Below are 14,906 nucleotides of genomic sequence, written 5' to 3'. Positions count from 1 at the left end.
AAATATTTTGCTTTTATTTTTTCGAGACATTCGAGACGAGACGAGACTTTTCAAAAGCCGTCCCGTCCCGTCTCGTGTCTCGTCTCGAAAACGAGACGAGAAAGGCATTCCGTCTCGTCCCGTCTCGAATTTCAAAAGGCTTGTCCCGTCCCGTGAGCAACACTAGTAAAGATACAGATGTAATAATGTTCTTCTTTAGATATGTTATTGTAAGGCACAAGTGCAATTAAAATATAAATTTAAATTAATTGTTCTTCACTGATGACACTCAACTCATTGAGAAGAACCACATGTACAAATGTAGTCATATCTCCTTAGATATTTGCATTATGTTTGAGGCAAAAGATAAACAATGGAATTGACAGGAAGTCGCAAAATCTATAATGGTATGATATGTTATTGAAAATAACAAACTATATAATTGTAGAGGGTTCCGGGTTCGATTCACGGCCTGAGCATAGGTGCTTGTGAGTATCTCTTCATTTCACCACATTATCACTCATTCTCATATTTGCGATTATCCAAAATGGGCGAAAAGCGAAGTAAAATAAACCAAATCAATCAACCAATCTACGATTTCTCTTGCTTTGTAGGAACTCAGAAAAAAATAGTTGGTTTATAATACAAAATAATAACAACAATAATATAGTACAACAAAGAAAATATGTATTTCCACAATCGAAACTCTACATATCAATTAATTCAAATTAATATTAAGTTTTAAAAGCTAGATCATCACGGGGAAAATTGTCAAAACACTTTCAAGTGTGCAAACATCACTATATATATACAAATACGGTACACACAATTATATTACATTAGCTTCGTATATACTATAAAGACAGATTTTACACGCTTGCTGGAACATGCAAGCCTGGAAATTAATAACAAACAAGCAGGTTTTCATATGGGCGTAAGGTGTATTATATGAACAAAACGGTTCGAGTAATCAAATTAAAGAGCCTGCATTGTGATATATCATGAAGAAATATTCTTCAAAATTAATCTTGAACGTTACAAACATAATATAAAGATAAAGATGTTGTGCATGCACTTTCTATCTAAAAATATGTTAAGGCTACAAATAATGCAAAATACCCATAAAATAAAGTTATACAAAAGTCTGTTGGTTAGTTACTAGGAGAAATTTCACAGATTTTAACATAGGAGATAATGTTGATTCACCATTTAAAATTTTAATGTTGGTCAATGCAATAATTACAAACAGAACTGTACGTTAAACTTTTAAAAGTAAAATATGCACAAAAATATGCGAGGAGAGACTAGGTAATTTTCTACTATTAAGAGCAAAATTATACAAAGAAAGACAATGAGGAAGAATTGTAGCACAAAGAAGAAGAAAACCTTTATAAAAACTGTTGGAAATTTTAATGGTAATAAACCCATTGAGAGATAAATGCGAATGACTGTGGATATGTAAAAATGTGCTGGATATACATTTGCAAACGTGAAGGCAACTGCACTTGAAAAGCACAAAGCACCAAATCTGTTCCCGCCATAATGAACTTTTGCGTTTTGCGACGACGTAGATGCTGAAACAATGAAGATAATTTGAGAAAATCATGTCCTTGGAATAATTAGGCAAAGGTATAACGGAAAGTAAATAAGGTTCAGATATGGCAAAATTGATATTGTAGGACGAAAACTTTAATAATTCCAATATTATACTTCACTGGCCTGGACATTATCATCAAGTTGCATGCGCCTTATGACTGGAATAAATCTTCTACTGGATACGTAACAAGAATCGGCTACAATGCATAATCTGTCTCAATTGTGATGTTTAACTGAGCATCTGGCAACAGTTGTACAGATTGCATAGATTGCATCGAACTGAGAACGTTCCATCTTGATTTCGGCGATTTAGAGTGTATAAAACAATCACCAAAGCATTGCAAATACACGGACGGCGTGGGGATCAAACATCAGAGTTTTCCTGCTTTCTAGCAAGTATACCACGATACTTCCCAAGCTTGTTCGTGCGACCAGAGAAATAGTCCTCTATCTCTGCCAGTGAGCGACCCTTCGTTTCAGGGAGGAACAAATACATGCCCAACGTCCCTATGAATGACACTCCACTGTAAATCCAAAACGTTCCATATTTCTGCAAGTGTCCTTTTATGTAAGGGTAAGACCATACCACAAAGAATGTAAAAACATGATACGAAAACGTTGCTATGCCGCTGATGCTACCTCGAACTCTTGTAGGAAACACCTCACCGATCATCACCCAGGGGACGACCACGAACCCCAGAGTGCTTGTGAAGATGAAGAAGAAGATGCATGCAGCTGGTATCCATCGTGCAATCTCCGGTTCCTCTTGCTCGTGCCAATGGACGTTCCTCACGTACAAGTAAGTTGCCAGGCCGAACATAGCGAGTCCGCTACCCAGTCCTGACACGAGTGTCAAAAGTCGCCTACCGCACTTCCTGAGCAAGATGGTTGCCAGGAGAGTGGTGACGAATCTAACTGCGCCTAGAGTGACCGTCGCAACGTACTCGTTCCAGACGGTGTCGGCGCGCTGGAAGATCTCCACGGCATTGAACGTGATGGCGTTTATTCCACAGAACTGGTAGATGAAGAAGTAGCTGCATATCAGAGCAAACGGTTTCAGCGCCGATGGTTCAAAGAGCGCGGAAAACAACTGACGAAATCTCAGCTTCTTCACGTGGTTGATCTCCGCAAAGCGAATGAGGTCATCTAGCTCGCTATCGACGTCGCAGGAACCTCCCCGCAGCCTCCTCAAGGCTGCACGACCGTGCCTCACTCGCCCCTTAAGAACGAGCCACCCTGGCGTCTGAGGCAACAGCGTCATCAAAACCATAGCCAGAAAAGGTATGCCTGCACTGACACCAGCAAATATCCTCCACGGAAGGAGTGACCCCATGATGTACTGAACAAGAAGTCCGAAAGACACGAACAAAGATGCCAGCCCCACAAGCATGCCTCTCAAGTGCGGCTGGGTGACTTCACCTGTGTACACTCTGCACGAGGCGTTGATCATGCCGCTTCCAAGACCAACGAGAATTCTTCCTCCATAAAGCATCTCCACATTTTTGGCTAGAGCGATGGTGAGCCAGCCGAAAGTAGCGGGTAGTCCTAATACAATGAGCGTGGTTCGTCGTCCGATTTGGTCCATGAGGAAACCTCCCAAAAGGCATCCTAAAGGTCCGGTTAAGTCAGCTGTACTTGCTGAAAAAGACAAACAAACGAATATAAAGACAGATTACATGTTGCAAACTCAATTAAAATAGAAAATGAGAGAAACACTTTACACTGTTTCTTTCAAGTTTTAACAAATTGAAACTTTAGCTCATAAAGTTATAGCAACATTTAAGTATTGGCCTAAATGAGTGGATAACCTTAATACACAAGAAAACACAATATTACAACTTCATTATTAAAAACAAGGAGATGATTTACACGAACAACGAAATGAACAATAATGAAACGAATGAGGAAGTAAAATTCAGTAATTGATTACGTTATTTATTCTAGAGGTCTGAGAGAGAGAGAGAGAGAGATTCTAGAGGTCAATAGACCTGAAATGCTAGACAATATAGTGCTTCAAATGTATATTGAATTTTCAGAAGCGAAAGACGAATTAATTTAGAGAAACCGTTATATAATATAAAAAAAAAACCACTTAATGGAATGTGTTTAAGTGTTTGATGTCGGCACTGCTAAGATGAACAGACAAATATTTATTTATCTAGATGAGTTCCTGTGATACTGGCAGTTGATAAGAGGAGACTTGTTGACGTATCGAGATGTTATACCGTCTATGCTGATCAGTTATTACTCCGAGAAATTGATTGCTCTTGAATTGAACAGTCCTGAGACCATATCTGTAATCAAGACTCTGCATTTAAAGGTGCCTAACGGTCATTGGTTTCCCTAATATGAGCAAACTAAATCTATAAAAAATGTCCTAAACGATACATTCCAATGGCTGTATGCACAATTGGCAACTGAACGTATGATATGGAAACTGGATCTGGATTTTCGAAGGGGTAGGGGTTACGTATATTTTTTCTATTTTGTAGTCAGCCCTGATTTTGTCATCTATTCCTACCTTTCTTCTTTTTTTTTTTTAGAAATACAATGAGAAATGGCGGGTATGACCCCACCAAGCCCCTCCCCCCTTGGGTATACCACTGTACCACTGTCTAGAAACAAATGAAGCTCAACATAACATTTTGCGAGAAGTGTCAAACCTCAGGCCCATCTGAACGACCTTCGGAGATGTTACGAGATGTGTTCCTGGGTTTTTAAAATGTTGAAATTAAAATGAAATGGAGTATTATGATTCCAAGGGCAAACAATTTGTTGTCATTTCTCAGAGGAGAAATTGTGTTTGATAATATATTCGTCAAGCATTCAATCAGAAATCTATATACGGCTACAGTGGCGGCGAGTAGGAGCGGCAAGGGGGTCAGTTTCACCCCCTCCCCACCATGGGCGGAGTTTGAGCTTTTGCATTGGGGGGGGGGGGGAGGGGCAGATTCTGGGAGAAGCATATGATGTACCTGAGGGTTGTTGAATATCCCCTAGCTTATAAAGGGTCCGGAGACCTTCCCCCGGAAATTAAAAAACAACAACTTAAAAACACTGAGCAGGCGTTTTAGATTTGAAAATGTTAAATTTCCTCGCTTAAGTAAACAAATATTAATTAGTATATTGGTTGTCAGTTTTAAAATAAGCAAAACAGTATGATTATTGCATTTTGCATTTCATTATTTTTTTATTGATACAATACTCGTATTACTTTTAAAAAGTTACGGTACAATAATAAGCTTCAGAAATTTTAGAAAAAATAAATTGAAAAGTTCTTTTGATGCCTCAGCAGTAACTGTTGACTCAACACAAAGTCATTTTACGTTTTTCTTTCTTCAAACTGTACACATCAATCAAATCGTCTACGTCTCGCTATTGCGGCGCAATTACCGCACATGCCATAATGCCAAAAGTCAAGATTTGCGGTATGGCTTCATAACAAAAATGTAGTAACTGAACTGAATCATGTGTTATTTTTTTTAGCCTTTTTTAAGTTGGGGGGCAAGCCCCCTCTGGTCCCTCCAGAACTCCGCCTATGCTCCCCACGTGTTGCAACTTTCTGCCCCCGCACTATGAGTTTTTAATGCTCAGCCTTGTCTACCAAGAACAAATAAACTGTCTTTAGCCCCCCAGTTATGGCATCCAATCGCCACCACTGTACAGTTACGTAAATGTCAAATGTTTTTTTAATTGTTTTGAATAATGAAAATATTTATTTACTGAACAAATATATATCATTAGCCCATGTTGATTTTCTGTAATGACTTTAAAAATTCCACTACTATAGTTATAACTGAATCCCACAGTCACATATTTTTATTTCCACATGAAAAAGTAAATGCTTCCACCTTACGTAATTATACCAGTAATATAATATGAATAAATGTATTAATGATGTTTGTTTACAAAAGTTATGTAATAGAATATACAATTTGAAATTGTGAAAAGTCTATAGAATATTGATGAGGAAAAGAAGCTACATCAGGGTGTCTACCAAAATAACAAATCCAAAATTCTTGACTTTTTCATGACTTTTCTTGACCTTTTTTACCTTTTTATTAACATTTATCGCCTCCTACTTAGGTATAGTTGGAAATTAAGAAAATATATATTTCTAATGCAAAACCCCTACTGCAAGGCCAGTTAAGATGAAAACTGAATCTGTATTTTAACAAGTGATTTAGATTAGTAATGGTTGTAAAAATTAATCCTTCAGACTTCATCCTGGATGAGGAATGGCCACATTACTTTAATATTTTTTCAAGATTTCATGCATGCAAGAATTTAATTCTTAAGAAACAAATGAACAAATTTTAACCACAACTCAATGCAATTTTAGATTTCCAAATATTCAATTTTATCAAAACCCAGTACAATGTGAATTCACTATACTGTACAAAATAGCAAAAATTCTTGACCCCAAGCATAATTTCTTGACTTTCTTTATCTACCTGCTGATTTATTGACTTTTTCCTGACATTCTTGACTTTCTTGACTGGTAGACACCCTGTACAAGTAATAATACTTTAATTGAGTGTAAATAAGGGCAACGTTAGAACAAATCGGAAAACGTGGAAGAATACACAAGGTTGACATAATTGTGCTGGGCTAGAATAGGTGCAGGTTAGGTAGAAGAAAGGTTACTGGAACTATATGCTTGAATTTCTTTAACAAACAAAAAGTGCATTACACACACACACACACACACACAGAGAAAAATCGTGTGACTAATATTTCACTTAACACCCTGCATAAAATTAACATACAGAGATAGCATGGTCACTACTTATATCCTAGTCATCCACATTGACTGGTAGATTAAAGGCAAAGAACAATAACCAACTGTAGTCCTTAGTAATATTTTGAATTTGTTGTGCCATGAAGAAAAATGTGTAAAAATGAGACGTTGTCTCTAACTGTCCTGTTTACAGATTAGAACTACTAGTAGTGCTTGAAGTGAAGAGGGATGCAGGGAGATGATATCCGTCCATTTAGTAAAAATTACGCAGAGCGTCTTCCCGGCTGTCTCATTGTTAGGTTAGGTTTTTGTACGATAAATTTCAAATATTTCATTTCATCTTGGCATTGATTGAATAAGATTATAACGATAAAATCTTGCTAATTATCAGGTAAATCAATTAATCACCGTAATAAGCAATAACATGTATTGGATGGTGGCTGTACACCGAGAGTTGGACGGCGGAGCGCGGAGGACTAGCCTGTTTCCCGAGAGAAGAGACCGATCCTCGGGCTAAAAAAAAACATAAAATACAACTTTAGTACCAATGATCAGATTCACCTGAAATTTGAGACGGCGCAGCAGCAGATTATAATCGACAAAATCCCAAAAGCAGAATTTGATAGGAGATGAATTAAGCCAGATATTAAAGATTAAACAACGAGACTGGACAACAATAACTACAGACTCCCTGGCGCTCTCTTCGGAACGAACGTGCAGGTTACAATGGGGCCGGTCTTTGGGTAACCTCTCTTCGAGGTGCTTTTGGAGAAGGGTCAAAGAACTCCAAATACACGGGCGAAGATAGCAGGACAAGAGGCTACGACTTGAGGACGATTTACCAACGCTTGGCAAGAGAGGGTACCGTAACGAACCTTTTGAATAGCAAATAAATAGACGAGCGAAGAAGCGGAAGACACAGTTTTACTCAGATTTTCTTCGACGTGTTATCGTGCACAATCTCTCGCGAACCACCCGCGTAAAGTATCCGCTTTGTGTGTCGCACCGTTCCGTGTTGTGTTTATTTCGCACGTGGTTGTTTACTATCAAGATGGAGTAGAGACAGCGAAAGGCCCCGCTAAGGGGGGCGTCCGACCCAGTTGCCACCCTTGAAGATGCGGAAATCCAATCTTATCGCCAGGAAACCAGCTATTGACCACGCCGCCAAGCATCCATATCTCGACCACGAGGACTTCAGTCAGAGCCGACAAAGGTAAGCCGGAATGGACGTGAAAATGGATACGCTTCGTTCGCCCCGTCGTGCCATCCAATGAACTCGCTTAATTACATAAAAAATCTCGAAGAGACATTGCTTATTACGGTGATTAAATTGTCAACTATAATTTTAACATGTAAAACCGTACAGCTTCCAAGTATTCATTTATCCAAAGTATTTAACATTCAGATTGTACGACGCTATAAATTGCCAATATAATTATATAACAGTGATCCAAGTTCACCTCAAACGTAACGATATAAAGATTAACATTCAATTACAACAACATAAAAGGAGTAGTGTTTTGTCGTACAGGTTAAGCTCCTACCGGAACATGGTTTTCCCGGAAAAAAAAGTAAATGTCAAATTAAGAACTGTTTAAATCAATGTAGCTAACTTTAAACATGCCGCCGAACTATTTTTGTACTAATTACTCATGTCTATTGGATTACCGAGATATGAATGCGTGAGTGAATGTATGAATGAAAGGGGCAATGATGTAATGTTTATGCATGTGCTCTTTTATAGAAATTACATTATATATAGAACTAACCCTGTGGTGTGATTTGTTCTACCCTATGTAATCTCTTGGGCTCCGACTGATGGCACTTACCCTGGGACAAAAGGTAAATAGGTTATTAATGATTGCCTTTTGTTTATATGTTTAATTGTTTTTGTGGGTTTGACATTACCATTGTAGTGTAGAACCAGAACGTCGTCAGGCACGTTAAATAAGTAGCCGAGGCGTTACATAAAAGATGGCGCCCGAACATGTGACATGTAGGTTCGACGAGTAAGTCCGAACATGTGACATGTAGGTTCGACGAGTAAGCCCGAACATTCGACGTGCAGGTCCGAGTATGCCCGAATATGCGATAATTAGGCCCGAGTAGGCCCGAAGTTTAAATAAGTGTCGATAGTTGGAAGGAAGTTATTAATAGTCGCAAAAATGAGTTTATTGTGCCATAATTATTCAGTTATAGAGCTATATGCTTACATGCCTTCGACAGGAACCAAGAGATTGATAGAGGTAAAAAATCAAATATTAATCACTTATTGCAGTTAAAAAATACCACGCAGGACGCCTAGAATAGGAAGCATTTAGTTCTTTGTGTTGCTATAATCAGCAATTTTCTAGTTTAGAGTATTTAAGTGTATTTACGCATAGTTAGCATGTGAATAGAGTATTTAATCGTTTGTGCAATATATATATAGTGGGCGTGAAGTAATAATAGTTAAAGTAATTTACGTAGCGAGAGATTTTGGATTTTTTTATGCGGCGATAAAGATTAAGCATCGATCAAGGATGGTAAGGGGGAGACGCAACACCCCAGGGGCTCTACATTGTAAACAAGGAAAGGAATTTTATATTTTGTTTCCTTCGGCGACAGCAAGCCACAAGAAAAGAAGAAGAAGAGGAGAGAAGATTTCAGCGCGTTGAATGCATCGTGTGACTAGATTTCGCAAAAGATTGGAGGAATACAGTGCCAGAATGGAAGAAGAAGAAGATACTCGTCTGTCACCACACGATGAAAGAAAAGAAGAAAGGGAAGACCGATTGACGGATGGTACCGTTAGACCAGAGTCCACCCCGCCAGCAACAGGGTTGCCAGTACAAGAAGTGATGGATATCCACGCGATCTTCGCGCAACTGAAAGCATTAATAGAAGAAAAGGACCAGAAGCGGAGGCAGGAAGAAGAAGAAAAGGAACGAAAGAGGAAACAGGAGGACGAAGAATTACGGAGAAAAGAAAAAGAAGAAAAAGAACAAAGAAGACGACAAAAGGAACAAAGAAAGAAGAAGGAAGAAGAAGAAAAGGAACGGCAAAGACAGCGAGAAGAACAACAGCGACAGGAAGAAGCAAAGAAGAGGGAAGAAAAATTAGACCTTCTCCTGCAAGGACTTCTGGGAGAGCAGACTGCAATGCGTGAAAGATAAGAACAATCCAGGGAGGAATGCCAAACTAGACACCAAACAATGACTAGTGACCTGGCAACGTTGGAAAAGGATATGAATGCAGAATTACGCCAAATCCAGGAAACAATTATGAATATGGGGGAAAGAGTAGATGAGAATAACTCTACAGCAGAGGGCCGAATGGAACGAATAGAAAGAAGAATGGACGACAATCAAACTGCGACAGCGAATCATTTCCAGCAATTAGAAGATACGTTTAATGGCAGACAATCCACACTATCAAATCAAGTACAAAGGATGGAGAGAGCGACTTTAGATCTGCGACAAAAGGTGGCCCGACTACAGTTAGACGCGCGGGGAAAATGCCTACTCACACCACCTGACAGATTACGTCACGTAGAGGAGACACGAAGGGGGGCGTGCCCGGCGAACAGCCCTTTCGGGTCTGTCCAGCAAGCATCAACCAGCCGTGACGTTAGCCAGCGGGAAAACAGCTGTATAGGAATACCGGCCGAGCAACTCAGTGTTTCCAACTCGGGAAATTCGCAACGCGGGATTTTTTCGAAAGTCGGTCTGGAGAATTTCGAGACTTTTGACCCAGACAAGAAAGAAACACTACCTTCTACGTTCCTTGAGGATTTTAGGAGGGATTGTTTGTTGTATGGAATCGACCAATCTGACTACCTGAAGCTGATCCAGAAACTACTAAAGGGGACTTCCAAGATATGGTTGGGACAACAGTGGCCGAAGTTTAACAACTACGAGGAATTCGAAAGAGCATTCTTGCAGCAGTTCCAGTGCAGGCAGCTTGTGGAGAGAAGAATAACACAACTACGAAATAAACGTTTCGAAGCTAATTCCCGAGATACGTATAAGCGGTTCTTCTGGGAAAGAGTGAGCGAGTTTCGTACTCTGAAACCCGGCATCGACACAGTGGAGATCCTGACTGCAATACGAGCGATGTATCCAAGCTTCGTTCAGCGACAGCTTACAGGAGATACGCTAGAAGATTTGAATAAGATGTCACTAATATTAGAAGATCTGGACATGTTAAAAGAATCCGAGCGACCGTCGTGGGAAAACAGTCAACCCCGAGGGAAAAATGGGAATTTCGAACAGAAAAGGCAAGAAAATTTCCCTCGAGTGAATAATGCAGCGACCCAGAATAACAATTATAGACGGGAACGATACCACACCGAGAACCACCGAGGATTTTTGGACGCCGGAGGGCGGAACAACCGCAACGACCAGAGCTTCCGTTCTGACCGCGACCAAAGAGGGGGAAGCCCGAGGTGGCAACAGCGCAACAGAGGTGGCACAGGCCGGGAAGATGGCAGAAACCAGGCTGTAAACCTAGTTAGAACAACCTGTGGCCCGCAGAACAACAGTAGTTCCGAGGACTGGCAGGAAGCGACAAGTCGGGACTTAAACCCACGAGCTCCGGTTTACGAACCCGAATCGAGAATGCGGAATAATACCACAAATATGTCGGAAAACTAACGTTTTCCAAAGACAGACAGGCTCGTGTCTTGGAAGGGATTAAAGGAAATCAGGTCCTAGAGCCCACTTTCTCAACTGAGGGGATGAACAAAATTACAAACATAGAAATTAGAAGTTGCTGGTTCGTCAACTAAGCGTCGGATAACGAGGAGGAGACTGATATGGCAACGCTGGCGAGTAAGAAGCTATGGCCCGCAGTAACGCCCCAGCTGGAGCTGAAAATTGGTGAACACCGTATTAATGCCATATTAGACACAGGATGCGAACTGAATCTGTGTGCTGCAGAGGTTTGGAAATTAATTTCAAAGGATATCACTAGCCCACAATTGCGACACTGGAAAGATATTCGTTTAGTTGACTTTTCTGGAAAAGTCAGGGAAAAACCAGTAGGACATGTTATTATTGGGGGAAAATTAAGGAAAATGGAAACCCTCATCGACGTGCACGTAATAAAGAATCTGAACGTCGATCTTATCCTAGGTATGGATTTTCTAGCACAGTATGGAGCTTCCTTAGATATACGTAAGGGGAAAATGTGCTTAAGGAACGACGGAGCCCAAGAAGTGGCGGAATTTACGAATTATAAACACAAACTTTCAGAGGAGGAAAAGTGTTTTATTATTTTGCCGAGAGCAAAGAATGCCCTAAATTACGTGTAGAAGAAAAAATTGATAGACTGGTATGTAATTTGAACAAAAGTTGCAGTGACGTCGGAATATGTTTTAAGAATATCCTATTAGACCATGCAGAAGTAAATGAGGAGAGAAGATTATCCACCAGCACATAATTAACATCAAAAAATGTAACTGTTCTCAAGAGAAGAAAAAGATGTGGCTTCGACGACTTAAAAAACCTGGAGTACTGACCGCGACGACACTGAACATCGAAAGAGCCTTTAAACTTGTAAATTATTCTGCATACTAGTGTAAATAATTTAACACAATTATGTTATTATTATTATTATTAAAAAACTATGACTTATATATATATATCTATATACATATCAATATCTGAGCATATATCATGTTATGTCAATGCCAAGATAACATTAATAACGTATTATTTATATTCTTATTACCCAGAATAGATATTATTTAGTAAAGAAACATGTATTTAAAAAAAGTTTGAATTGATGATAAGAAATATTTTATGTAGTAATTCAATAATTCTGAACTATATATCAAAGAGTGATTTTTCATTATAACTTAGAGTGTGAATGTAGTAGGTTTACATATGTATATGCATACATAATAGGATAAATCTCCTAAGTGTTAGCAAGGTGTTTGTTAAAAATGATCAATGTTACAGAGTCAAGAACTGCAAATGAATGTTGAGTAATCCTGCAATTTTATGTTTGGTTAGTGTTAAATGTAATAATGTAAATTAATTGAAAAGTGCAATTTAGTCTATAGAGAAAGACAACTATATATTCCAGGGTTCGAGTCCCTATTCGAGCGCCTGTAGTATTAATTAGGCAAGATTTAACGTTAATTATTATTTGTGTTTTGATGAATTTCTCCTTCGCGTATAATCTTAAGCTCAGAAAAAATTCATGTGTAGGGAGAGGGGAATGTTATAACGATAAAATCTTGCTAATTATCAGGTAAATCAATTAATCACCGTAATAAGCAATAACATGTATTGGATGGTGGCTGTACACCGAGAGTTAGACGGCGGAGCGCGGAGGACTAGCCTGTTTCCCGAGAGAAGAGACCGATCCTCGGGCTAAAAAAAAACATAAAATACAACTTTAGTACCAATGATCAGATTCACCTGAAATTTGAGACGGCGCAGCAGCAGATTATAATCGACAAAATCCCAAAAGCAGAATTTGATAGGAGATGAATTAAGCCAGATATTAAAGATTAAACAACGAGACTGGACAACAATAACTACAGACTCCCTGGCGCTCTCTTCGGAACGAACGTGCAGGTTACAATGGGGCCGGTCTTTGGGTAACCTCTCTTCGAGGTGCTTTTGGAGAAGGGTCAAAGAACTCCAAATACACGGGCGAAGATAGCAGGACAAGAGGCTACGACTTGAGGACGATTTACCAACGCTTGGCAAGAGAGGGTACCGTAACGAACCTTTTGAATAGCAAATAAATAGACGAGCGAAGAAGCGGAAGACACAGTTTTACTCAGATTTTCTTCGACGTGTTATCGTGCACAATCTCTCGCGAACCACCCGCGTAAAGTATCCGCTTTGTGTGTCGCACCGTTCCGTGTTGTGTTTATTTCGCACGTGGTTGTTTACTATCAAGATGGAGTAGAGACAGCGAAAGGCCCCGCTAAGGGGGGCGTCCGACCCAGTTGCCACCCTTGAAGATGCGGAAATCCAATTTTATCGCCAGGAAACCAGCTATTGACCACGCCGCCAAGCATTCATATCTCGACCACGAGGACTTCAGTCAGAGCCGACAAAGGTAAGCTGGAATGGACGTGAAAATGGATACGCTTCGTTCGCCCCGTCGTGCCATCCAATGAACTCGCTTAATTACATAAAAAATCTCGAAGAGACATTGCTTATTACGGTGATTAAATTGTCAACTATAATTTTAACATGTAAAACCGTACAGCTTCCAAGTATTCATTTATCCAAAGTATTTAACATTCAGATTGTACGACGCTATAAATTGTCAATATAATTATATAACAGTGATCCAAGTTCACCTCAAACGTAACGATATAAAGATTAACATTCAATTACAACAACATAAAAGGAGTAGTGTTTTGTCGTACAGGTTAAGCTCCTATCGGAACATGGTTTTCCCGGAAAAAAAAGTAAATGTCAAATTAAGAACTGTTTAAATCAATGTAGCTAACTTTAAACATGCCGCCGAACTATTTTTGTACTAATTACTCATGTCTATTGGATTACCAAGATATGAATGCTTGAGTGAATGTATGAATGAAAGGGGCAATGATGTAATGTTTATGCATGTGCTCTTTTATAGAAATTACATTATATATAGAACTAACCCTGTGGTGTGATTTGTTCTACCCTATGTAATCTCTTGGGCTCCGACTGATGGCACTTACCCTGGGACAAAAGGTAAATAGGTTATTAATGATTGCCTTTTGTTTATATGTTTAATTGTTTTTGTGGGTTTGACATTACCATTGTAATGTAGAACCAGAACGTCGTCAGGCACGTTAAATAAGTAGCCGAGGCGTTACAAGATAGCCAGATGCCGGGCACATCTGATACTGCCCTCTGGCACTACCAATGTTGCCAATACACCTCGTAATATTAAAAAACATACTTTTTTATGAATATGTTACAATTAACCCCATCCAATAAAATTGTAGAAAAAATATCGTTCTTCTGGCATTTAGATAAACACACAGAGCATCGATACACATCGAAAATTATTGCAAGCGACGCACAGCTGCCTAGTATCCATGTTTTTTTCTTTACTTCGCACACAAACTTCTTTTTACACCTTATTATCTTTTTCCTCATACTGAACGTTCATGTATAGGGTAATTTTCTTGTTTAATGTTTAAACATTATCTACATAAACAAAATTCATGCTCAGGAAAGGTTCATGTACAAAAGTTACGTACGTTCAAAGTCTCATTGCGTGACTTCTCGGATACCCTGCGCAAGGCTCGACCAAACGCTCCTGCAGCCAACAATTTCCACTTCAAGCGCTGATTAGAACAACTCGTTTTAGTAGTTTTTCGAAGAAATAATACAAAATTTCAAATTCATATGCGGTGCTTTAATTTGCAAATGTAATAACTTGCTTTATAATAATTAAGTAAATACAGTCACAATCGCTTGTCATACCAGGTACCTTATTTGTGGAATATTTATGTTTATATCTAATTCGGAAATCATATAAATCTAAATTTCATGATGATTTAGTTTCATATCTCAGCTTCCAAACTTAAATATGTCTGTCAGCTATAAATTATTCAGTATAATGCTTAATCGAGGTGGAAAGGAAG

The 14,906-nt window shown here is 39.1% G+C and overlaps 1 protein-coding gene across 4 annotated transcripts in view; it reads right to left on the bottom strand.

The window, feature by feature from the left end:
* Positions 1-649: 649 nt before the first annotated feature.
* The window catches only part of LOC145998684 (facilitated trehalose transporter Tret1-like), a 142,469-nt gene continuing 128,212 nt past the window's right edge, over positions 650-14,906 (bottom strand). For all 4 annotated transcript variants that reach the window (XM_083135152.1, XM_083135150.1, XM_083135151.1 and 1 more), the window contains exon 4: positions 650-3,213. In XM_083135152.1, coding sequence (XP_082991278.1) covers positions 1,940-3,213 — 1,274 coding nt within the window. In that variant the 3' untranslated portion in view covers positions 650-1,939. The remainder of the gene's footprint in view (positions 3,214-14,906) is intronic.

This window comes from Lepisma saccharinum, chromosome 14 (genome assembly GCF_977018435.1).
Source record: "Lepisma saccharinum chromosome 14, izLepSacc3.1, whole genome shotgun sequence".
NCBI lineage: Eukaryota > Metazoa > Arthropoda > Insecta > Zygentoma > Lepismatidae > Lepisma > Lepisma saccharinum.
This window is presented reverse-complemented; position numbering and strand designations above follow the sequence as displayed.